Source organism: Astatotilapia calliptera, chromosome 19 (genome assembly GCF_900246225.1).
Source record: "Astatotilapia calliptera chromosome 19, fAstCal1.2, whole genome shotgun sequence".
NCBI lineage: Eukaryota > Metazoa > Chordata > Actinopteri > Cichliformes > Cichlidae > Astatotilapia > Astatotilapia calliptera.
This window is the reverse complement of record NC_039320.1, coordinates 14,588,021-14,613,792: the sequence shown is the minus strand read 5'-3', so window position 1 is coordinate 14,613,792 and position 25,772 is coordinate 14,588,021. Positions and strand designations below refer to the sequence as shown.

Sequence of the window (25,772 nt, the reverse complement as noted above, 5' to 3'; positions counted from 1 at the left end):
GGATTGACATCTGGGGAATCTGGACGTCAAGTCAACACCTTAAACTCGCTTCTGTGCTCCTCAAATCATCCCTGATCAAATTTTTTCTCTGTGGCAGGGCACATTATCCTGCTGAAAGAGGATGGGAATGCAATTTCCATGAAAGAGGGTGCATCCTCTGCAGCAATGCTAGGTGTGGTACCTGTCCAAGTAACATGCACATGAATGGGAGAAGCCAAGGTTTCCCAGCAAAACATTGCCCAAAGCATTGCATTGCCTTCGCCTGGTTACCTTCTATTCACAGAAAGATGTTCCCCAGGTAAGCGATGCATACACACCCGGTGATGCAAGAGAAACTGTGATTCATTAGACCAGACCTTCCTCCATTGCTCCGTGATCATCTTTTGTTATTCACTTGGCCATTGTTGGTGCTTTCACCGGTAGACGGGGTCAGCAAGGACACCCTGACTGGTCTGAAGCTATGCAGCCTCACGCATAACAAAAATACGATGCACTGTGTAATCTTTGACACCTTTCAATCAGAACCAGCATCAAGTTTTTCCACAACAGTAGCTCATTTGCGGTCTGTTGGACCACACGGGCCAGCCTTCACTCCCCATGTGCATCAGTGAGCCTTGGCCACCCATGACCCTGTCGCTGGTTCACCACTGTTCCTTCTTTGGATTGCTTTTGATAGACACTGACCACTGCAGACCAAGAAAACCCCACAAGAGCTGTAGTTTTGGAGACCCAGTCGTCTAGCTTTCACAATTTGACCTTTTGTCAAACTCGCACAAATCCTCAAGCCCTTTCCTGCTTCTAACACATCAACTTTTAGGACAACATGTTCACACGCTCCCTGATATATCCCACTGACTAACGTGTGTCACGATAAAGAGGTAAACGTCACCTGTCAGTGGTCATAATGCTATGCCTGATCAGTGTATTTAGGCAGAGAGAGAGATAATACTTACCCCGATAAAAGGAATGAATTTCTGACATGAATCCTCATCTGGGCTGTAACGAGTGCAGGTAACAAGAAGGCACAAGGAGAGAAATTAGAGTTTGATCAAAATAAAGTAGCCAGCTCTAAAGGGAATACATGCTACAAGCATTTCCTAAACTTGGCTACAAAGAGTACTAAAAGAAATTAAGATTATAATTTGAAGAAATGTAAATCTAAAGTTAGTAACATTGAAATCTAGTCATTAGTAGCTTGTGCATAATGACTTTGGGTGATGCTGATTTCCATTGTTTTACATCTGGAAATAACTGAGTCCTCTCTTGCATAGGGGACTATGCAAAGCTCAGCTGCACATGCTGCTTGGATTTAACCTCCACTAAAACGGGTTCACTTCCTGACGGCAGGCCTCTGATTGGAGTTGGAGAAGCAGAGAGCAAAACATGCAAGCTTTTGGCCGATTTGGGGCCTCGAGCAAAGCCATCAAATCACTGCAGCACCAGACTGGATCGACCCAAACAGAGTCATGAGGGCGTTCAGCAAGGCAGCAAGTCCATCAGGGGAACAAGTCAACTAGAGTCATAAAGGAGTCGATGAAAAGGAAGAGCACCAACCTAAGTCCAAAACCTTTTGGCTCCATGCACTACCTGTCAGAGGTAGTGCATTACAACATTTAACAAGCCTTCTACTGTGTGAACTATTTTCCCGGAAATACCCAGAAAAATAGCCGGAATAAAGTTCTACTGTTCTGTAGGTCTACGTGTTCTGAATGTAAAGATGTTCAGCGACACGAAAGGTCGTTGCTCTTGCCTTGAAGAAACCTGCCATCGCCCCCCCAGGGAAGAAACAGAGAGACTAAAGAGGAGGGGGGGAGAGAGAGAGACAGCCTACAGTAGGTAACAGTTTGTTTTTCCAACACAAACACATCTCTGCTGTAATCACTTCAAAGCAGCCGGAGAGAGAGAGAGCCTGATGTCTGCCTGGTATGGACCACGACAGAGTACGTGAGTATTGTTTGAGCCACTTCATCCATTCATTAAATTTAATGTTTGATATCTGAAAGATGCACATGCACATCAACCCATGTAAACAGTTGAAGACAGCTGAATTATGAACATGCACTTTATAGAAGCATTTATACTCCTCTAATTAAAATAAGCTTTTTCCATGTCCAAGAATGGCACTTCTCAATGATCTCAATAATCTCCAAATATTTTCTTAATAATTCTCACTGAAACAAATTTGCACAATTTCCAGTAAGTTATTAAAATTATTTATTGAACATCCAGCAGGATCGTCTAAAGATTTACCTCAAATTTGTGCATGGATATTTACCTACAGACAAGCGCATAGAAAGAGTGATGCTCTCCAAAATAAATGGATATATAGTTGTGCTTATTGAGCTATTCCATTAAATAAAATAAAAATAATCAAATCACCTGAGCCTCTCCAAGACACAGCCTATTAAAATAATTTAGAAATAAATAATATTCATACAATAAAATGCCTGTTTAGCTATTAAAGCCCTACAGACTTGTATGTGTAATTTGTGTGTACATGTATAAATATGTTTGTCCGATATTAAACTGGATTCAACCAAACAATGTTGTTGGTGGTTGCAGCTCATAATTAAATAAAAGAAGAGTGCATCAACATAACACCCTATTTTTACTGACAGTATCCACATCTCATACATCTTAGTAGATAAATAACAGACAGACATGATTGGCCGGGAAGCATGAAACAGCAGGGAGGGAGAAACAAAAGAGGCTGATTGTAAATGTTCACCTGCCACTTTAACAGCACAATTGTTCCTTGAAAATTACGGCGGCTCAGCGCTGAGAATGAATTGTTCTGTTTCAGCAAACGCCTGCATACATGCAGCACTAAAAGCTCTTCAGTGGATGCTGATAAAATTTAATTATTAAAACATTGGTCCAATCAAAAGGAACTGAATCTACTTCCTGCACATTAAAAGTTCACTAATTAAAATATTAAATCATGGTTATTAAATCCATACCAAACCATGCCAATTCCTGGTTTGACAGAGGATTATGTGCAGGGTTATTACTGCTGTAACATCCATTTAAAACAGTTTTCGTTAGCTTTTAGCACATTTAGCACAGAGATGCGCTCAGCTCAGTTTACTAATCACCCAATAGTTGTTTCTTTATGAGCAGATAGAAATGATATATAAATCGTCCCCTCTCTATTACTACAAAATGACTTTTGACTGTTGTGTTAAACACTGCACTACGAAGCTATTACTCTCTCTACCACAACAGCCTTGTTTGCAAAAACAGTGGGCAACTAAAGAATGAGAAAGTAAACAGCTATTCCAACATCTACCACTAAAGTTGGTCAATTAATTAAAGAATTTAGGGTTTTTAAACATCTGATTCCAAGAATCAGGGGAAATATCAAGATGCAAGGCTAAAAAAATTATCTTCAGATGGCACTGCATTAAAAACAAACATGCACAGCAGTGGAAATAACCACATGGTGTGAAAAGCAGTTCTGAAGAACCGTTAAACCTCTACATGTTAATAAAATACATGAGGCAGTGCTCATTTGATATATGTACCAGAAAGTCTTTTGGCCTGACCAATCAAAACTTGAATTCCTTTTTTAAATTGACGTCCTCTGGACCAAACAAGAGGGGGACCCATCTGGCTTTGTACGAGTTCAGAGCTCAAACGAGAGCATGCATATTAGTAGAGATGCTATCACATTAGTGCACCAGACATAGGGAAATATGCACATGTGTGGAAGCTCCAATGCTGAATGAGATACACATGTTTTTGAACAACCTATGCTGCCAGAAGGGAGAATTGCAACAAAGGAGGATCTGAACTGAGAAATGGGGAAACATTTAACTTTGAAACTTATAGAAAACACACACAGTGGTCACCGTGCTCCTGTTACATATATATTTTACACAACATCCTAACTAATGTGGTTATTTTATTTATTTTTAAATATCTTTATATGCTGAGAAATGTAATCAGTGTATAAAGCTCCTTTGCATCCCACTGGCTGATTTCATAAAAACGTCAAAATCAAAACTTCATCTGGTGCAGCTTCAAACATCTCATACTGCTTCTGTGTCGTTGCAGCTTTACTCTGGAAAGCTTACATTGAAACTTTTGATAATTTAGCCAGCTGTTAAAGCGACAAGATCCAAAAAACAATGAGAGGGTTCAAGGAGAAATGCGTGAACCACAGAGAAAGCGCATGAATCACCAGGCTACATGAGAAACAGACTATCGTTCACAATACCTTACTGCAAAATCAAAATGAAAGCTCTTTTTCCTTCAAAGAAAGAAAACATACAACACAAAGATAAATCATGTTATTCACTCACACAGTGATGGAAACACAGTGATGCTTAGAAGACACACTACCCACCCCCACACAAACAGACAAACCCTGCAACATTAGTGAAACTATTCACTCAGTATTTCTTTCAAAAAGGGGCTGAATGGAAACCAGAAGGTGCACCTCATTTCTGTGGCCTTTAATCTTCGCCTGAGCTAAGCTGGCTGTTTACTACTAGCAAATGTCTAATAATCTACTCTCCGTAGTTAATGTTTGCTTTAAAACCTTCTTGTGCGTGTGAGTAACTTGCACCACAGAAGCATACTTACAGCATATACGTAATAATATATGCAGTGCAGGTATTTTTAATTCAATTTGTAATGTTCAGGGAGATTCTAGTAACTTATCACTGTGGATTTCTCTTTAAATAAACATTTGAAACCCCGTTTAAAAATACTGAAAGCTCTGCATTAGAAGCATATGTTAGAGCAAACATAGACTCCGATTTTTTGACTGTAACGCCTAAAACAAAGGCTTCCATGCATCTCTGATAACAACTAGATTGTAACTTTATTTTGTCATTAAATGAGGGTGAAATCCTGAGAAAAAAAGCACGTACCTCTTCTGCTTGTAGGTGAGCATGGCCTCTGCGATAGGGAGCTGGTGAGCTCCGTTAGCTCCCACCATATACTGTGTTACCCTGGAAACTACATCTGGGTTCTCCTGGACTGTAAAGGAGACGGTGATTAGTACCTGATTACAGAGTCAGCAACATACAGTATTCATTCACCAGCCATTTTATTAGGTATACTTTACTGGTACCGGTATGGGTCAACTGTTGCCTTCAGAATTACCATAATACTTGTTATAGATTCGACAAGGTGCTGGAGATTTTGATATGTGGGCTACACACCCCTGATGAGAAAGTCCAGTTCCCCCACATCTCACAGGTGCTTCACTGGACTATGATCCAGTGACTGTGGAAGCCATTTGACTATAGAAAACTTTCTGTCATGTTCAATAAACTCCTTTGAGATGATCTGAGCGAACGTAGGAGCTTAAATTGAGACCACCAGACACGCAGCATTCGTCTGTTGTCCAACTTTGGTGCAAACTGTAGCCTCGGTTTAATGTTCTGAGTTGACAGGAGAAGCATCTGGTGTGCTCTTCTTCAGTGTCTGGCGTGTTGTGCATTTAGAGATGCTCTTCAGTGTTACTGTCCAGGCAGCTCAAAGAAAATCTGCCACTCACTGAATGTTGTTTTTTCTTTTCCCTGACCATTCTCTGTAAAACCCTAGAGATGGTTGCATGGGAAGTAGATGGCATCATCGACCATGACACATTCAAAGTCCCTTAAATCCCCTTTCTCCCTCATTTTGAGTTTAAATTTTGAGCTTCAGCAGGTCAATGCCTTATTAGATATTTGTGTTAACAAGCAAATAGGTGTACCTAATAAAGTGGCTAGTGAGCATGTAACATCATAATTATGTTTCTGGTTAAAATAATTTCAGTGGCTCTTTAAGAGCTCTTTAAACTTTGAACAAATGAGTGTTATGTTGTTCAAAGAAAAGCGTGACAGCCCACCAACAACTGGAGCCTCTGATTTGTGAAACAGGTCCCTCCAGGCAGCATCTTGGAACAAACTGTTGTATCGATAGTCAATAGTGCCGAGATACTTGGAGACTGGATGTGCACCTAAAGCCAATGGAAAAGAGAGAGAGTCATGATTTAAAAAAAACAGTGCAGAGCTGCTGCAGTTTGACATCAATATCACCACCGCGTTTCCACTACAACAAGGTTAAAACTAATATTAACAAGCAGCACTGCAATTTACACAAATACAGCACTTTTAAATATTGAAAAATTAGTAGAGCACAAGAGCTCTGAAAAAGCTGCTGGTCTGCTTTTCACAAATGTGCGAATATGAAAAAAAAACAAACAGAAAATTTGAAATATCCAGACGGCTCATGAAAGTTTTTAGCTTTAGTGGTCAAATCCCACAAAGTTGCTTTTGCTTCCTTACAGTGAGGCCCTGAGTGCACGTCGCTTTCTCATTTCTGTCATTTGTGCCTCCTTGTCTCCTCTGTCCTCAGTCCTCCTGCCTGTGCCTCTGTATGCCATGCTAAGAGATGTTACTGGATCCCAACATCTATCTGGAGGTCAGAGGTCGGAGGACAGAGGAGGCTTGCCTGAGGAGATATAATTGAGGATGCACACTTACATCCTCTGCAGAAGTATTTTTGCAGCGTATAACAGAGTTGCACACAGCTGGGATATATAAACCAGGGAAGGAGCAGAATAATTTATGTCTATTCATAAAGTGTTTGAGTTATTTATAAATTGGTCAACTATTTGATTTTTATTAGAAGTAGCCTTAAAAATAAAAAAGTCACAAACACAGTTATATCAGGGATACAGCAGACTTTGAAGCAAGGATGTCTAAGGATTTTGATAAATGTGTGTCGCCTCAGCTCCTCTCTCCTTCTTTCTTCCCTGGTTGAAGGGACTAAGATGTGAGGAAAGGAATCGAGAAGGCACAAACTGAGAACTGAGAAAGGAGCCTTGTATGACTTCCTGTTTAGCAGCTTCACAGCTGATTCTGACTGACTGACAGAAAATGGGTCTGGAAAGCAAAACCCAATAAAATAACTTATGTGAGAAATCATATAAAGTAATTTTTTCCAAGTAAGTAGCAGTAGTTTCAGTTTGCAGTCACAAATGAATATATCTTTAAAAAGTGTTTACAGCTTATAGAAGGCAAAGATTTCAGCCGATTCTGCTCCAATCATATGGATATGAAGATAATAAATTACATCATTTTAGTATGTAATGCTTCTAGCACATAGGTCAGCATGTTGTTATAAAAACATAAAACATCAACGTTTTAGTATAGCCCTTCGAGGGAAGCTGCGCCTCCTCTTGAAGAAAAGTGGAAGCATTTAGGAACCACAGCAGCTCAGCTCAACTGCAGAGTGCTGAGGTGTAGAGTGTGTAAACGTCGCCCAAGCTCTGCTGAATCTCTAACTGCAGAGCTCTAAAGCAGCTCTGGCATTAACATCAGCACAAAAACTGTGTGCCGGGAGCTTCACAGTATAGCCTCGCAGTTCCTGTCGGTGTAATGTGTAGGTGGCCCAACGCTTCTGTCCATATAGCGTACGTGATGGTTACATGGATAATCTTGCTTAACAGTCTAGCTCCACCTCTAGCCCCCAGTCCTCCACCCATGCTAACCATTTGCTTCTGCTGTAAGCGCCACCTGAAGTTTAATGGGCCTCCGTTTGTCCGTGCTCGACCTCTGTACCAACTTTAAAGAAAATCATCAAAGTAGCTTTTGCCTAATCCCACTAAACAAAAACATGACCTCACTGGTGCACCTAACAACAGAAGAGACGAGAGCTACGCCGTCACAAACCTAGAGGGATGATGAGGAACCTCATGTAGCCGAGCCAGTCAGGAGTTTTGTGGGACAGGTGGTCCACAAAAAGCCTCAGAACTGCACTGAGGTAGTGCTGCGCTCCGGCCACCGCTATCTTTATAGGAACAGGCGTCTGGGAGTTACAGTTGCAGCTAGGGAGAAAAACGAGCAGCGCAGCTCTGCATTACTGCAACATTAATCCAGAGAGTGCGTGCTTTCATAAAGCATGGGAGGCAGACTTACAATCTCTGTATGCGGGAGACGATGGTGTTGAACGCAGCTTGGATGTCAGCCGTGGTGCAGGTGCAGACCACTGGCAGATGGTGGTTTTGCAGCATGTCTGAAAGATACTGAGAGAGGAGGGACTCCATTATAAACCAATAATTAATGCTCTGTAAATCTTTAAACACTTAAAAACTACTGGTCAAAGAAAATTTAATTAATTAAATGACCTAAATGAAAATTGTATACAAGTAAGTAAGACCTTTATCTTTGAAAAGGCCTGCTGCTTACCTGGCCCTGCCAGTCAGACGTGTTGATGAGGATGATACTATCAGGGAGGTGGTTATCAGATACCAGGATGTGGTTAAGTTGGTCATACACTGTCTTTCTGGGAATCTAGGGAAGTAAAATAGGTAAACCTTAATGTTAGGTTCATGTTAATGTAAGATCTCATACTTTTCTTTTCCGGCACAATCTATTAGACATGTCTATGAATACATTAACACACGGACGGTCATTACAATAAGCACCTCTGTCCTATACATATATGCTGCCAAAACAGTGACTCTCTTGCCTGAATTGAGAATTATCTTCATATTAACTGTTTTAACATTCCTGTGCACTGGCTTATGCTTTCTGGCTGAAATTAGGCGGCCTGGTTTTGAGTTCACCCTGCTACCCTTTGTTATGTGTCTTCCCTCGACACGTTTTCCCTCCTTTCTTGTCTATTTTTCCCCGCTGTCAAATAAAGGCTAAATGCCAAAATCTTTAATATTCAGAAAATCTTTCCCACGCCTGTGAATACAAGAAAACTCATAGTTTTTGGTTTGTTTTTGGTTTCCCCTGCACTTCTACCCTCCTACCTGTAGGTGGCATCTGGTATCCAGAGACCGCTCATTGTCCAGGCTGTTGGCCCTCTCATTCTGGGGCCTGCTGGGTTGGCGCTCCTTCAGCGATGTGCTCCTGCCTCGCCTCCCTGCCAACTTTGGTTCCTGCCTAAAAGCAAAAAAAGCAAAGGAAGAGAGAGACAAGTTAAACAATTCTTTGCATTCAGACATGAAGAATCATGCGTGCGCATTTACAGCGTTGCCTTTACAGGCTTGAAATAAGTGTGTTATCATTAAATTATGTATATTTACCTGTTGGATGAAATGATAAGAGACTCTGTTTTGGTCATTTTGCCACTCGGTGGGAGTCTCTCTAAAAACGTGTCCATGTTGTCCATCTCCAGCTCTGTGGTTGGGGTCACCGCCTCTGGCTGCTCCTGAGGGGAAACAGAAGCAGAGAAAAACTGGAACAGTGTTTATGAGCTAAGAGCTGGCAGATGTGTTTCTGCATTCTTGCTCTTCAACACTTTTTCACATCTTAAATGCCTTAAGGATCGTCTTTGGATTACAGGTTTTATTGACAGTCTTACAGAGAACACAGGAGATCTTCTTTAGCCTTTCTTACATATAATAAAAATACAATATTGAGTCAGTGCATCAATCTGAAAAAGCTTAGATTCACACTCACAAAAGGGATGTTATCAGACACGCCGTCATCCCCGGTGCACTTGGTTTTATCTGGGTCAACCTGGAGTGAGGTTGTGGGAAGAATAATAAACATCACCTGGATTTGATGGACTCTGGGAAACTTTAATTTCAGAGAAAGTAAAGCATTGTCTGACTCGACATATCATCATGAATTGTTAGTTCAACTGAAGCCCTACAGTTTCGCAAACAGGCAACCAGAGGGATAAACCTGAAGGCTGAAGGAAAAACCTGAGCCGGAGAAGCCATCAGAGCAGCTCACCTGCCTCCAGCTGTTCACTCACATGTTACTTAACTCATTTGTTTAAGTGAAGGAGGAGATTTGAAATCAATTAATGTGGAAGATAAGCAGAAACTACTGGAGGCCATTTGGTGTTTCACAATGTGCTCGTCTGTCGGGGGTCTCACCGGGCTGGGAGGCTCCCTGTGGCTCCGAGTGCTGTGGATGCTGCCAATCTCAGTCTGAGAGCTCGAGAGGGAGAGACCCTCGAAATATGGCCTGAAACAGAAGAAAAATACATTTGTTTCACATCATGTAAATATACCTGCTGAGGTTTATTGACTTGGCAGTCTCCTCTGAGTGAGGGGGTAAGTACACGGCCAGAAATGAGTTCAGTCTGTCAAGCATCCATTCCTAAGAAAGAGAAACAGGGCGAAACGGCTGATCTATGCCAAATTACACAAGAACTGGACTGAAAATCAGTCTTATGGAGTGAGGAATCCAAATCTGAACGTTTGAGTTGTGCAAACTCTGTTTTGACTTGCATATTATATTTCCAAGTAAGTTTGCACATGTCCCAATAAACTCTGCACCTGTTTCCCACACATAAACACATGAGTCTTTTGGACCGTTTTATAAATCGTTTTTAAACATTTTCACTATTCAGAATATTTTTGGAAAAATATGGACCAACTGTAACAAATTAAAAAGAATTTCTGCCAACGTTACATTAGAGCAGGTAAAATAGACGCAGCTGCTGTGAACTGGTTTGCTGACTTACACAGAGAAGCCAGATTTGACTGATACACCAAGTAAATCGCAGATTCACACCTTGTCAGTCACAAAGAGGCCACATCCTAAAGCGCGCCCCTCCTTTGTTGTCTATTTTAAGGAATATTTGAGGGAATATCTTGTAAACGGGAAAACTATTTACAAAATAAACATTGTGCTGTATTAACAAAGAGCTGAAACTTGTAAAGGTACGGTGGCTCTGAGAGGCCAAACAGACTGCAACTTAAGAAAACTCCAGGGAAGTGTTTCTGGGGAGACAATAACCCGACGGACCAGTTGCAGGAACCCAAACCATAGTAGGTGTGTTTTATCACGATTCATATAATACTGATGACGGATTTTTAGGCTAATAGTTAGGCTAACACTAACTTACCTCTCATCTTTTCTTTCCTCACAAAACCAATAGATCCTCCACTTCTTTTAAGTGTCTCCCAGCGCAATTATTAGCATATTTTGGTTCCTGCAACCGGTCCGTCGGGTTATTGTCTCCCCAGAAACACTTCCCTTGTGCTTTTGGAAATCTGTTTTTTCCTATTTCCGTTGTCGTTTTTCCCATTTGCGTTGTGTTTTGTGTGCTTTTGCAGCATTTTTCTTATTGCTGGAGTTTTCTTAAGTTGCAGTCCTTTTGGCCTCTCAGGGCCACCGTACAAAGGAGAACATAAACTCAATTGAGGTCACAGATTAAAGTGAGCAAAAGGTGCTTTTCTTACAGATTTATATACAATAAAAGATATGTCTGCAACAAGAGGACTGCCCCCTGCTGGCGATTAGAAAGACCAGAAGCTACATACAGAAGCTATATACAGTCCATGTAGTCTAACCAGCAGGAAATCCATGAACACCATGGATAAGTGTGTCACTCACTTGAGTTTAGGTTTCGGCGTGCTGAGGACGCTGTCGTCATCATCCATGTCTGGGCCGCTGTCGCTGGGGTTCTCAAACTCCACGCTGTCCAGGTCCACATCCTCCTCCTCCACATCGGGAGGTGGCTCTGCAGGATCTTGCTCCGAGTCCAACACCTTCACAAATACAAAAACATCACATATCCGATGGCTCTGCAGCTCCACAGTCAGACGACCAGACCAACGCAAGACAGTGACACTCACCTCATCTGAAACTCTGAACCTCTTCAGAAGAGCCACCACACGCTGCTTAAAGTTCTGCTGCTAAAACACAGGAGAACAAACGCAGAACCGCAAGTCAGATTGTGACCTAGTTCTGAATTACTTCGGCCAGTGCAAAAAACAGCTGCAGCCACTGCTGAGCCCAACTTAGTAATTTTACCAGCAGTAGATACATTTGCAGTGTTGGCCGGGTATCGATTTTGCAGTGTGTGCTCATGTAAATCAATAATCAAGCAACATCATCCTCCATCTGCTTTCTGAGGCTTTCATCTGCTGCTCTGGCTTGCTGAGCCTTATAACATCCATCATCTGCTGTTTAGGTTTGTTGAAAAGCAGCTAATTATAGGTGTGGCGCTTTTTTTATAGCAGTTTTCTGCATCCAGAACCTTCTTGCACTATGTAGTAGTTTTACCTCAGGTATAAACAAATGAAAAGTAAAACCCACGAGTCAACTGGACTCCCAGGCCCAGTGCAGCAACAGAGCTTCAACAGAATCTGGAATAATTTTTTTGCGGTTCAGGACACGTGCCAAGATAAAGAAAGAAACTAAATTATCTTTACAAGAGAAGCCAATTAACCTTGGTTAAGCTGTTAGAGTGCAGAAAGGTGAAAATGGCGACAAAATTAATCTAAAGCTCTCTAATTAACACGGCTTTCTTCATCAGGCCAAACTCTTAAAATTTAAGTTGTCACGCTGTGGTTGGATGGAGAATTAACCACACATCCACTGTCACAGAGAAAGCTTTGTTTCCCTGCAGGCAGGATGTTCAGAGTAGATCTGCAGTTGCTGTTTCACATCTCTTACTCTGGTGATGGAGGGAGTCCTTACAATCGACCTCCTTTGCTTCTTTGGTTTTCTCACGTCATACTCGTCATCCTCGAGATCCTGAAAACATGAAGGACACATGTTTAAACCAATACAGAGAGAATACAGACTGACCTGAATAATGTAAAACATGTTATCCCCCCAAACTGCAAAAGCCTTTAAAAATAAACAAATAAATAAAATCACCTGTGGCTGCACGGCGTCATCGCTGGCCTCCTGCTCTGAGGAGAAGCTCTCGTACTCTTCTTCTGAGTAGTTATCTGGAGACAGCAGGCAGATTAAAGACTGAGTGTAGAAGATGCTTCATACATTTTTCGATGACCCCTTTAAAATTTGACAACCAGCCAGTTTCTAAATATATGCATGATGTTGCATGCTACCTGGATTTTATTGCTTTCATGGTGATTAGAGAAAGAGAAGTGGGGGAAAAAAACACTCTAAACCCTGTGAAACGCCACTCTGTTTAACTCATCAAGCATATTAGGTGATTGTGATGGCGTCACGCTGTTTTTGCCTCAGAGCATCAGGGGTAATGAGAAGCAAAGCATACCAGAGCATTTGATCTTCTGTCCCCCCTGCAGGGCTGCCTCCTCATGGTCTATTGGCTGACTGGACAGGGAAAAGATCCAGATCTCTGCCACTTTTCCAAGCATGTCTTTCTGGTTGCTGCAGAGAGGCAGAACCTGGCCTCCCTCTGTCGGGTGCTGCATCACCTGCGAGAGGCCAAACATCATGAGCGAGAGAGGAAATGCCCAGTTCAGTCACCTCCTGCAGGTACTACACTACCTAAGAGGCTTCACACAAACAGCTGAAGGTCAAATGCCTTCTTCCACAGCACCTAAGCAGAGAACAAACCCAGGTCACTTAAGGACAATACTGCTGAAAATCAGACCGATCCTTTCTGTTCCAACAGTCTCACGAGACTGCATACATCCCCTTGCAGCAGCTTACACTGTATCCTATGTGGTAGGTTTTGTTCACAGATTTAAATCCTTTAGCTGAAACTGTAGGGACTGTTTCTTTCTTTCGAGTCAGTACAGCTCTGTGCTTCTTCTTTCCCCCCCCCAATCTCAGCTGCATTAATGCTTTTTTTATCCTTCTCTCAGCTGCCGAGATGTGACCTTAATAAGCTCCGCTGAGCTTTGTCAGCCAAATGGGAACTGCTTGGTGGATCAGCATCATGTGCAGTGAAATCAAGCCATTCATTTGTGTCTTCAAGGTTTTCTTAAAACACAAAAAGCCTGTTTCTATTTTTTCCTCCATTTTTAGCGTCTTTCTGATGCCGCTGTACATATGTTTGATGATTTTACAAATGCTTAATATCTTATGCAAAGATCATGGAACTGCACCTAAAACATAAAAGATTCATCTACTAAAAGTATAAGAGAATAAATGCATTAAACCTGTGTTATTGCTATTAAACTGTCAATTTTCTTCATGGTGGTTACAGAAAATTTTCAAAGAGAAGTTACCTTCTTTTTATTTGGATTTTGAAAAGATGGGGGGAAAAAAACAGGCCTGCTGGACAACATTCAGTACAGAGTCTGTGAAGCAGCTGTTCACTACCACAACGAGGTACAAGGCATGACAAAGATATGATATATTACTGTACTCAGCCTCAGCATAATTCAAAGCAGCAGCAAAGAAACTCAAAATTATTTAAAAAAAACTGCTAAGAAATCCAAAACTGACTATAAATTCTCACCATAAACACAAAAAGAAACTAAAAAATGCCTACAAACAACAACACAATGCACAAAATGACTTGCAAACAACAAAGACACAAAATTTATTAAAGTAAAAGCCAAACCACTGCAAAGAGAATGACCACAGACAACCAACGCAACAACAACACCAACAGCTTGACTTGTGGTTTGAGATTTGAGGTCGCTGTGTGTTTCTTTAAGTTTGAGAGTCTATATAGGACAGGATCTTTTACAAGTCTGTGCCAAGGGCTCATAATCAGTCACTTGGTTTTTGGATGAGCACAAAAAGCTGCCCAACATCTCTTTGGGTTATGAGCCCTAATTCAGAAGATACTTTTATTAGAACTTATAAGCCTCTAATTTGAACAACAATAAAATGTGTATTTATTTAATAAAAATCATAATCTGGGTTGAAACGGGGAAAAAAAAGAACTGTATCCACACAGAGGGACATGTTAAGGATAATTTAAGGCTTTCAATTATTACTTATTTTTAAGTGTTTTAAGTGTTTTGGGACGATGGTAGAAAAATGACCGGCACTTTTCTGCTATTAAAGAGTCTTCAGAACACAAGTGCAGCAGAGCTCCTGAACCCACTGTTAACACTTGAGGCGAAGAACATGAGCATATATGCAGGGCAAGACTGTACCTCTGACATATCGATAGATCCAATCGCGAGAGTCTTGTAGCCTAAAATGGTTCGGTTCTTGTATCTTTTCCGCCGCTGGAGCATGATCTGCAGCTTGTTTCCTTCCCGCTTTAAGAAGTGTGGGTACTGAGTGTGAGAGAAACAGGAAAACAAGGAGGAAAAAGTGTAAGTTACTCATTCATACTTGGACCCACAGCTTGGAGTATAGATTTGAGCAAAGGTCTGTTGATATTCTATATTTCACTCAAAGTCCATAAAAAGACAAAAAAACAAAAACAAATACATAGAAAAAGCCAGCACTGGTGTTCGAAACCATCAGCGAGGCAAACTGGAGCACTGCGGGACAGTTCCTCCATTAGAGAGGTGCTGTAGTTTTCCTTCGAGTCAGCTGCACATAATCATAAACTGATGAACTGTTCACTTAAAATGACAAATGCTAATTACAGCATTACGAGCAATTCAAACATCCTCAATTAAAAGTCGCCTAATCTGCCTCTTCATCACCCTGTGGGTTTGTTTTTGAAACCGAGCTGACTGAAAATAGTCCAGAGACACGCCATTAAAGTTTGCCTCAGCCTCCAGCTTGTAGTGAACGCGTGTGCGTGCACAAATTGATGCAGATTTTGTTGTTGCCAGGCTTAATATCTGTGCACGCTCAAAGACTAATACATGCTTTCAGCACTGCGGAAAATACATTTCTTCATTTCTTACAATACTCAAAATGATCTATAATGGAACTGTGTTACCATGGCAACTATGGCAATAAACCTCATCCCACGCATAGTTAACAATGTCAGATGTTACCTCGGAGAAGAAGAACAAATGCAGAGTTAAGACCTGTTCCCATATGGTTTATTTGGGAACATATGTTTGAGTTTTCTCATTGTTGTTTTTTTTAAGGTGATGATTTTTTTTTTTCTCCTTTACCTGCAGCGAGAAGGTGAGAGCCAGATCAGTCTCCACAGACCCACTGGGTGGCAGCACAATCTCATGGGACCTTAAAATCCGTTTGGAGCCCTGCAAAAACACACATGAATATTTAAATAATTTAAAAAATACTAACCCTTTGGTGTTTCATTTAATGAGCACTATATGCTGAAAGTATGCACTCTCTCTGAAAGCTGCTACTTACTTTGCAACACTTTATAGAGTGTGCATATGAAGGACCTAAAATGATGCGTACTACCATTTAAAACAAAACATTTCTTTAAATGACCAAAATGAGATCAATCAACATGACTACCTCAACCAGGACACACAAACCACATTCTGTTGTGTTGTGTTTATAACTGTATGTAGAGCGTACCTGGATTTTTACTGCTATGACCACAGAAATCAGCTCTTTATCAAGTTCCCTCATGACGACCAGCTTCTTCAGGGTCAGACTGCACAATCTAAACACAGACACGCAGAAAGAGATGAAGGCAGGAAAACATGTTTAGTTTAGTACTGCTGGGGTGTTTTTAATAAGCACAAACACATGAGTCATTCACAACAACCCAGATGGTGAGTTTACTAAACACGCTCAGGAAAAGAGATGACGGCCAACAATTGCACAGAACACGTACAGAACTGCGCAAAGGTCTCGAGCCACCCTTTACTTCTTCAGGTTTCCATCCATGGAGTCAGATTTTCTTGTAATTTATAGTTCCCCAGGCTTTCTGATGGTCTATCAAAGTTTTTCTTTGAACACCGGCTGCTTTTTATCTTATTTTCAGATCAGTCGTATAACCTGTGACTCATTCAAGCATAAAAACTGCACCTAACTATTAAAAAAAATGCAACACATAACACAGTTTGACAGGCATAAAAATAAGATTTTTGCACTAAGATGATTCCCAAAGAGCTATCTCCAGCAAATGAACAGTATCTAATATTCATGTCATTAAAGGAATAGGAAAAAATCCAGTAAAGACTTAACACAAGACGTGCAAGATTCATCCCGCCCTTCAGTTGATCCAGCTAGTGTTCAATAAAGCCTCATCAGAAATTGTCTCAGTGGCTTTCAAGTAGCTATTTTTATGGCTGACGTATGCCAGATTACACAAGAAGTGGACTCCAATGATGGAAACAGGTCTTTTGAATCCAAATTTTAACTCTCCTGACCTATTAATTGTTATCAATATGTGTGTGGAGGAGGTCAGGAGAGACCGTGAATGTCTGGTCGAAGCTCTGTCATTGTTTGGGGCTACATTGGACCCAGTGGTGTTGGGGATCGTGCCAAAACTAATAGGTTTATGAACACAGAAAAATAATGTCACACTGTTTTTCCATGTTTGTTTGAACACGTTTCAAAAATTTCCCATTTTCGAAACAGAAAGGATCCTCTGTATTTTGCCCAAAGATGCTGCCGGCGTGATCGAGCCACCGACCCACTCTACCTCCTGAGACTCTGTAGAAACGTTTGTGGGTTGTAGCATTGACACATTTAGTAGAAGAGAAGAAGAAAAAAAAAACTGCCTTTAGGCCATGTTGCCAGAAAGACTTTCATTTAAACTTCTGTTGACATTTTTCTTTTAGAACTCTTTAACTTTGACTTTAATGGACATCTCCTGCATAATAGGCACTCCTGCAAATATTGATAAGTCTTCTTAGAGCTGTCGCTTTCTAGAGTGGGGGATTAGCTGCCATTATATACAGTGTACATAAGACACAAGTGTATGATCGTGTTGATTTTTACCACAGATTTAATGACATATCAGTACAGAAACTCGGGGATTCACAGATTATGCAGAGGGAGGTGTTGCAAAAGTATGTCTTTGCTTTGGGTTTTCACTTCCAGTGCTGATGTGTAAAATTTGTCTGAAATCGAGACGTGCACGACCGGCAGACACGGCGGCTTATAACAGCTAATGTGATATTATTTTGATGTAAGCCGGATAGCGGGTATTATGAGCCCCTTACTCTTCTATTTGATCCAAGTGTCAACCAAATATACACATTTAGGAACTTTGGCTTTTTAATTAATTTCGAGGTTGCAATCAAACATGTGACCAGAAGTGGCCCGTGAGCACCTAAAAGTGATCTCCGTTCAGAATAACGACAAAAGAAAATCCCATCTAACTGAAAGTGAAGTTCACACGAACATTTTCCTACACTTCTTAGTCTAACTTGAAGGGAACCAAGGGTTTTGCAGCAGGCTGAGCTAAATCCTCTTAGTCGTCATCAACCAGTAGAGCAGAAGAGCAACAGTGAAGGAGAACAGTGGCGGGGTAGCATTGTTAGGGTGGTGTGTGTTGAGGAGGGGGGGGCTGCTTTAACAAGCCTGTCACGACTTTTTTCAGGCACTTCCTCAGAAAACGTAAGAAGAAGAAAAGTTTTGTGTGTGTGTGTCTGTGTTTTTTCCCCCTAAAGGAGCCATTCTTTCGAGGCACTTTGGCTGCTTTGACTAAATCATTCAGAGCAGGCTCAGTCTGGAGGTCAACCAATTATCATCTGGCTCTCCTTTTTACGGCAAAATTAAACAGTGTGTTCACAGTGCTGCTACTTCGAATGACATCACTCCTAAATTATTCGGGTGCATTCAGGAGTAAAAGTAGCTATTCACCAAGTTTTGTTGGTTAAAACAGCCATGGGAGGCACGGAAGAGAGAAATGTCTGAGTGAAAGTCCAAGGCGGCTGCATTATTAAACCATCAACCAAATTCAGTATCGTTTAGCAAGACAGCCTCATTGACCTTGTAAGTAATCTCAATCCTCTCTGACTTTCCTATTTTGAGAACAGGAAACGAAGAGGTGAGGCAGCACCGGTATCAGTCAGAAGCTTCCAAACCGCACAGTCTGCTGAGCGACAATTATAAAGTCGTGTCTCTGCAGCGGAGAGGTATCAATCATCCTCGAGGGAAAGGAAAACACTGCGACAGAGAGACGAGATGCCACGACAATGGCAGGTCTGAAGAAGCCCTAGCAGGCTGAATGAAGACTTTTCTGTTCTTCAGCTGAGACAGGACCCAAGAAATCCCAGGCACAATGGAAGCAAACCAAATGAAGGCTCGCATTGTGTGCGAGCTGCCTCACACACAGACAATATGCAGCATTCTTGTACTCCTGTTTTGTATTCTACCCTGTTCCCATTGGTCCCAAGCCAACAACAGCATCTGTCTGAGCTATGCTATAGGTGTCTAGATGTTGATTTGAGTAGGCACTGACAGCTGAATGATACCTGCTGCACAGACTGCACATTTGGCTTTTTTGTCCTATTTTGCAGCATTGGGGTCAAATCTACTTAATGGAACTAAAGTCAACCACTGATATCACACGACTGGTCAAACAACCCTCTGACGTTTGTTTGACTTTCTTCGCTGAGTAACAGTGGTCACATTTTTGGCCCTTTCACTAAGCAGTGGAGTGAAAATGTATAAGCTTTGCAAATGTAGAATCTATTGCACAGCTGTTGCATTGGATTGCATCGAATCTGAAAAAAGTGTACCAAATATACCCATCTATATACAGTACTATGCAAATACTTGGACAACCCCCATTTCTTTATATTTTGGGATAAAAACGGGAAATAGGTGCAATATGTATTAAAATGTGCTAACACATGTGGAAATACAGTATATAAGGCAAAAACTGTTCTGTTATAATTTGGCATTAATCGACCGTTCCCCCCTTTCCCTACCTTAAGAATGGCTTCTTGTTGACAGCATCCCTTTTGAGTCCTGTGGTTTTTATTTTCTGTTTCTTAAGGACATGACTTTTAGATACCGTTCACCTGCTGCAGATAGTTTTTTTGTTTGTCTGCCACTTCTTTTTTCCTCCACTTGTCCAGTTTCATTAAAAATTTAAAGTCACCCTGCACACTCTACAAACATATGCCAAGCTTTTGACTAATACTTCTTTTGGAATCACCGTGCTTTTGAAATAATAATATTTTCTGTCTGTCAAGCTGTTATCGTTGATAGTTTTCAGAGATTCAATCAAAGAAATGATAAAAATGAGGGGTGGTTAATGACTTTTGCTCTATACGTTAGATACTATATGACAACATTGTGTTGTTCCTAAGAAAATGTATTGTATTTATTTTCGCATAATTCCCATCTCTGCCTGAGCAAACTCCATGTAGCCTGGTACGAGACATCTGTGGTACCGCCTACATATGTCTGATGTTCTGCTCATCCATGTTTTCCCCCCATCGCAGAACAAAACTAAACAAAAAGACAGAAAAGAAAGACTGGAGCGGGCATCTTCTTAGGCCTGAAACTGCAAACCTATTACTACAAAGCCAACAAAAATGCAGCACTTAAGATGTCAAGCAGTAAATCTAAATGCAGACGTAAACGTTACCATTCACTTTGTCCACTTTAGTGTTAATTGGGCCATTTTTACATTATGCAATCCCATTACCGCTCTGTGCTATAACACTGTGACGTATGGGCAGGAGAAACTGTCGTCAGCTCAGCCTTGAATGTTAAGTGCATAATTTCATTCAGTTGAGTATGAAGCCAGGACTAAAAAGGTTAATAGCTCTGTTTCTGTGCAGTGCACAGACTCTCAGGAAGCCTTTAACAGTGAAGCACTGTAACATATTGTAAATCATGATCTGATAATTGCCCTTTCAGAGGGAAGCTTCCAAGTGAAAAGTTACTGGTCATTGATGCTAACAAGGAAAAACGATAGACGTCATTTTTATAATTTCTGAATGTCATATGTTGTAAAGACATAAAGAAAATCGACAATTGCACCGGACTTAATAATGTTAATTGATAATTAATATTAATACAGTGGTTTTACCAATAACATAACTCCAGGAAGCTTCCATTAGTTTGCTTGAAGGCTGTAAAAGTTGGTGAGGCCGTGAGGAGTATCCGACTCAGCCTGAACAGCTTCACTGTTCCAAAGAACAATATATGACAACAATGCACAGTGCTGGCGTTTCACTCAGCAGCTGCTGCCTTTTTCACTCTGCATTGAACTCGAAGGCGTTCCCACCACTTCGCCATCTCCCGCAAGTGAGTGCACACATCGACACTCGTGCTCACACACAGCCGTGCTGCTGGCGCTGGAGCAAAGAAACCTGTTCCCTGTTCTGTCCCCTCTCTGTCACCCCAGGGGAGACTCCGGCCTTAAGAAACACACGGCCTGCTGCCTCGAGCGTTGCCTGCCAAATCCCGATCCAGTGGCCAAGCTCGGCACAGATGCTCTGGCAGAGGGAATTAGCATCGGGCCCAGTGTGGTGCTGTGATAGCACCATCACATTTGCTTCTTCTGCCAACAGCAACACTCCGACAGGAATTTGTTTTGGTGTCACTGAAAATAAACACCATTCACTGGTGAAACAGGACAGAATCATATTGATACCACACACTACAAGAAATGTCCTGAAATGTGTCTATTATGAATCATGAACTTTTTCATTTGGATCACTGAACCTACCCTGTTAAAAAAAGAATAAAGGAGCAAAATAACAGGATAAAGACCCTGATACTGCATAGTGGACAGAAAATCACATTTTCAGATGGAAAGATGTTAAAACCACTTAGTGTAATACCATCGTTTTAGCTACATTGCTCAGTTTGCATCTATTGTTGCCATGACAATGTCTTATTCAAGATATGTGCAGTATCTATCTCAGTACTCTATAACTGCTCTGTTTGTATAGTTGTAAATCTTGTCCTTGAAGAAGGTTCTGGCTGATACGTATCTATGAACTTTATAACATTTAATTGAAAATTATTAAATATCCTGGAGGATCTTTCTGACTTCTGTGTGTGGATAGTACAGATGGATTTTACCACCCACTCCTCTAAGCATTAACATGTCATCCTAAAACAGAGTACCTATTTCCAGGTGCTGATCTTATACCCAATTTGCACACAGAATTAAAGTGTAGTCTATTTGATATTTATCTTTTATTGCTCTCAGGGCTGCAATCAAAAGAATAAAAACTAAAACTGTCCTTTAGACATTAGTTTAATGAAATCCTCAATTTATAATCCATCAGATTCTCCTGTCATTTAAAGATAAGGCTGTGATCTTGATAAGTCTGTTAACTTAGGCAGTTGGCATCTCTTCTCCAGTCTCACTGACCAAAGCACTTAAATTGCTCACTCATTCATTCAGCACTCTTAATGTCAAACTGTAGCATCCCTGGCTGAATGATGGTCTCTTATACTGATGCTTCACAGAGGTTTTATTGGAAATGTTTTTATTGAAACATTCAGTGAAGACACCGTAAGAGCTAGGAGCAAAACAAAACCAGCAATATTAATACCATAACATCAAAGGAAACAAATTTCTCCTGCTCACATATAGCATATACATCAAATTTACATCACTCAATTCATTATATCACCTCACTAACTTACAACTACACATAAAGGTCAAGGTCAAGGTTAACAACATAAACTCTATTAAACGACATTTTGATTGCATGTAACTTATTCCGTTAAAGAAAACATTAACAAACCTTGTGCCACTGTCAGCCAGGTACTAATTGGCAAAGTAAATGTACATATTTTTCACTTTAAGGCACACTATTTATCATATCCTAAAAGAAACGTTACTAACAGCCCTTTAACGGTTTTGTGCCAGTTTCCTGTTTCAAAATAAAAGCATGGATTTCAAAATAAAACCGAAGTGCCTTTCAAACAATCGTAAAAAATGTTTACCAAATTTAAAGGTCATTTACACTCCCACCAAATCATGAGTGTTTTAACAAAAGGGAGAACCATAACACAAATGATTTTTAAAAACAAATGACCTGAACCACAAGGCCTTTTACATAACGAAAACAAAGAATTATCCATGCATGAGCCTGCAGGTAATGTCCACAAGTCTTCATACAATAAAGGATATAGTCATTGTCTTAGACAGCCTCTTAAAGCAAGATCAGTTTCTGAATGGGCCGTTCAACTATAGATGGCTTGCCAGAACATTGACCCTCCCTTTTCATTTTCTGGTCTCCAAGACGAATCTTAACTTTCCTCACAAGCCCATCTTTATCAGCGACTGTTTCTTCAACTCTGGCTAATCTCCACTCGTTCCGTGGCAGATCATCCATCCTTTCGATGACTATGTCACCAACTTTCAGATTCCTTCTAGAAATATGCCAACGTTGTCTAGTGGCAATATTAGAGAGATACTCTCTTCTCCAGCGGTTCCAGAATTGCTCTGCTAGATACTGGATATGGCGCCATCTTTTACGAGCATACATGTCTTCTCTGATGAACGTCCCAGGAGGCGGTAAGGCTCCAGTCGGTTTCACAGTGAGTAGGTGATTAGGAGTCAGCGGTTCTGGACCATTTGGATCATTCAGGTTATCCACAGTGAGTGGACGGCTGTTCACAATAGACATTGCTTCGTAAAACAATGTCCTCAAACAGGCATCATCTAATCTTCCAGGTGAGAGTGAAAGAGTGGACCGAAGTACATTTCTTACTGTTCTGATCTGTCTCTCCCAGACACCTCCAACATGGCTTGAATGGGGAGCATTCATAATGAAGTCGCACTGCCTCTCAGCCAAGAATGCAGTCAGATGATTGACATCCATCTGTTTCAGCGCATTATACATTTCATTCTTACCTCCAACAAAATTGCTTCCTTGGTCACATCTTATTTGTCGTACTGCTCCTCTTATGGAGACAAAACATCGGAGGCCATTAATGAAAGCATCTGCTGACATATCATTCACCATTTCAATGTGAATTGCTCTACAACAAAGGCATGTGAAAAGCAGACCATAACGCTTATTCACCTTACGCCCTTGCTTTGTAAAAAATGGCCCAAAACAGTCCATTCCGCAATAAGTGAAAGGTGGAGATGGATCCACCCGCTCAGATGGCAGGTCTGCCATTCGTTGCTCTTCCACTGATCCCCTGAGTTTCCTGCATTTGACACACTGATGCACATAAGATGCAACAGCTCTGTTCATTCCTGGGATCCAGTATCCATTTGATCTGATCTCGTTGAGGGTTATACCCCTTCCTTGGTGTGTAACCTGTTCATGATGATGAGCTATTATCATCCTCGTTATGTGGTGGTCCTTTGGAATGATCATTGGATGTTTCTGAGAGGCAGGGAGAGATGCATTTTTCAGTCTTCCTCCCACCTTGAGGATTCCATCTTTGTCAAGGAAGGCATCCAATCGAAACAGTTTACTCTGCCGTGAAAGTTGTAAGCCATTACTAAGTAGCTGGATCTCATCTCGATACACTCGTTTCTGTAAATCTCTTATAATGATGCGCTGTGCATCCTCTCGCTCCTGAACTGTGCTGTGACTTGTTGACTTGTCACTCTTGGTTCGGCGAAGAAGTCGCGCAACAGCTTGTTTGACCTTACACCATGAAGAAAACTTTGACAAGCGGTCTGGAAGAGTCACTTGTTCTGCAGACTCCAAATTTAGTGCTTGAACCCTTTTAACTTCAGGGTCCCCAACTGGGATTTCTGGGATTACCTCTACCTCTGGTGATACCTCTTTCTCCCATAAGAACTTGGGTCCAGTAAACCAGTTCGATGTCAGAAGCTTGCTTGCACTAGAACCTCTCGAAGCAAGGTCTGCAGGATTCTTGTCAGTAGAAACATATCGCCACTGCTGAGGAGTTGTACTGAGATGTATTTTCTGAATCCTATTTGATACAAATGTGTGGAAGCGACGTGACTCGTTGTTAATGTACCCCAGTACAACCTTGGAGTCTGTCCAGAAGTATTCATCAATCCCTGAAATTCCCAGTTCTTCCTTTAGAGTATTGCTTGCTGCAACTGATACAACAGCAGCAGTCAGTTCTAACCTGGGGATGGTCACAGCTTTGATTGGAGCAACTCTGGACTTTGCCATAATCAGAGCACAATGAACAGTTCCATTTCCATTCACATGTCATTCACATGAGCACTGGCCATAACCATACGTGCTTGCATCAGAGAAGTGATGTAGCTCTCTCTTTGTGACCTTTCCAAAGTCAGCTGGTACATAGCATCGGGGTATGGTGATTTTATCCAAATTTGCCAGATCACTCTTCCAGGATCTCCAGACTGGTTGCAGTTTACTGATGAGTGGGTCATCCCAACCTGTACCATGCCTACACATTTCTTGAAGAACCCTTTTCCCAGTTAGCAGGAAAGGAGCAATAAGCCCGAGTGGGTCATAAAGAGAGGCAACAGTGGATAGTATACCACGCCTGGTTTCTGGTTGGTCCTTCAAACGGGCATGAAACCTGAAACTGTCTGACTCAATGTGCCAGTGGATTCCTAAGGCTCTTTCCAGCGATGAATCACTAAAGGCAAGATCAAGAGCCTTTACTTCAGTGGCACGCTCAGATGGTGCTATACTCTCAAGCACCTTCGCATTGTTACACACAAATTTGTGTAGTTGCAGACCACCCATAGCACAGAGCCTTTGGGCTTCTTTTGCAAGCTGAATAGCCTCATCTACATCTGCTATGCTTGTGACACCATCATCCACATAGAAGTCCCTCATAATGAATTGGGAGCCCAGAGGAAACAGGCTCTCGTTCTCCTTAGCGAGATGTTTCAACCCATAGTTGGCACATCCCGGTGAAGATGCAGCACCGAAAAGGTGAACTTTCATACGGAATTCCTGTGGCTCCACACTGAAGTTCCCATCCTTCCACCACAGGAAACGTAGGTAGTCTCTATCCGCTTCGCGCACATGAAACTGATGAAACATCCTTTCGATGTCGCACATCAGAGCAACATGGTTCTGTCGAAATCTGATAAGAACACCAGTTAGAGTATTTGTCAAATCTGGGCCCGACAGGAGATGATCATTTAGGCAAGTTCCCTTGTACTTAGCCGAGCAATCAAAAACCACTCTGAGCTTCTCTGGTTTTTTGGAATGATAAACTCCGTGGTGTGGAATATACCATGTTTCACCTTCCTTCTCTTCACAGAGAACTTCTTCAGCATCATTGTTTTTAATTACCTCATTCAAAAACGTTACGTAGTGAGTCTTGTAGTTCTTGTTGTTCAGCAGCTTTCGTTTGAGATGGTTGAGCCGGATGATAGCTAACTGCTTGTTGTTGGGAAGGTAGGGTCTCTCTTTAAAAGGGAGAGGCATCTCATAGTGACCATGG

The 25,772-nt window shown here is 41.4% G+C and overlaps 1 protein-coding gene across 3 annotated transcripts in view; it reads right to left on the bottom strand.

Moving 5' to 3' along the window:
* pacs2 (phosphofurin acidic cluster sorting protein 2) overlaps positions 1 to 25,772 on the bottom strand; it is a 70,081-nt gene that overhangs the window by 5,742 nt on the left and 38,567 nt on the right. The window contains exons 2-20 of one of the 3 annotated variants that reach the window (XM_026151355.1): positions 16,050 to 16,137; positions 15,671 to 15,760; positions 14,744 to 14,869; positions 12,940 to 13,102; positions 12,576 to 12,649; positions 12,369 to 12,449; positions 11,546 to 11,605; positions 11,304 to 11,458; positions 9,836 to 9,926; positions 9,411 to 9,470; positions 9,035 to 9,159; positions 8,759 to 8,891; positions 8,187 to 8,291; positions 7,917 to 8,023; positions 7,671 to 7,825; positions 5,843 to 5,953; positions 4,878 to 4,986; positions 4,220 to 4,252; positions 954 to 996 (exon numbers count right to left, since the gene is read on the bottom strand). In XM_026151355.1, coding sequence (XP_026007140.1) covers positions 954 to 996; positions 4,220 to 4,252; positions 4,878 to 4,986; positions 5,843 to 5,953; positions 7,671 to 7,825; positions 7,917 to 8,023; positions 8,187 to 8,291; positions 8,759 to 8,891; positions 9,035 to 9,159; positions 9,411 to 9,470; positions 9,836 to 9,926; positions 11,304 to 11,458; positions 11,546 to 11,605; positions 12,369 to 12,449; positions 12,576 to 12,649; positions 12,940 to 13,102; positions 14,744 to 14,869; positions 15,671 to 15,760; positions 16,050 to 16,137 — 1,909 coding nt within the window. The remainder of the gene's footprint in view (positions 1 to 953; positions 997 to 4,219; positions 4,253 to 4,877; positions 4,987 to 5,842; positions 5,954 to 7,670; positions 7,826 to 7,916; positions 8,024 to 8,186; positions 8,292 to 8,758; positions 8,892 to 9,034; positions 9,160 to 9,410; positions 9,471 to 9,835; positions 9,927 to 11,303; positions 11,459 to 11,545; positions 11,606 to 12,368; positions 12,450 to 12,575; positions 12,650 to 12,939; positions 13,103 to 14,743; positions 14,870 to 15,670; positions 15,761 to 16,049; positions 16,138 to 25,772) is intronic. The other 2 variants (XM_026151357.1, XM_026151358.1) reach the window with 2 other exon arrangements.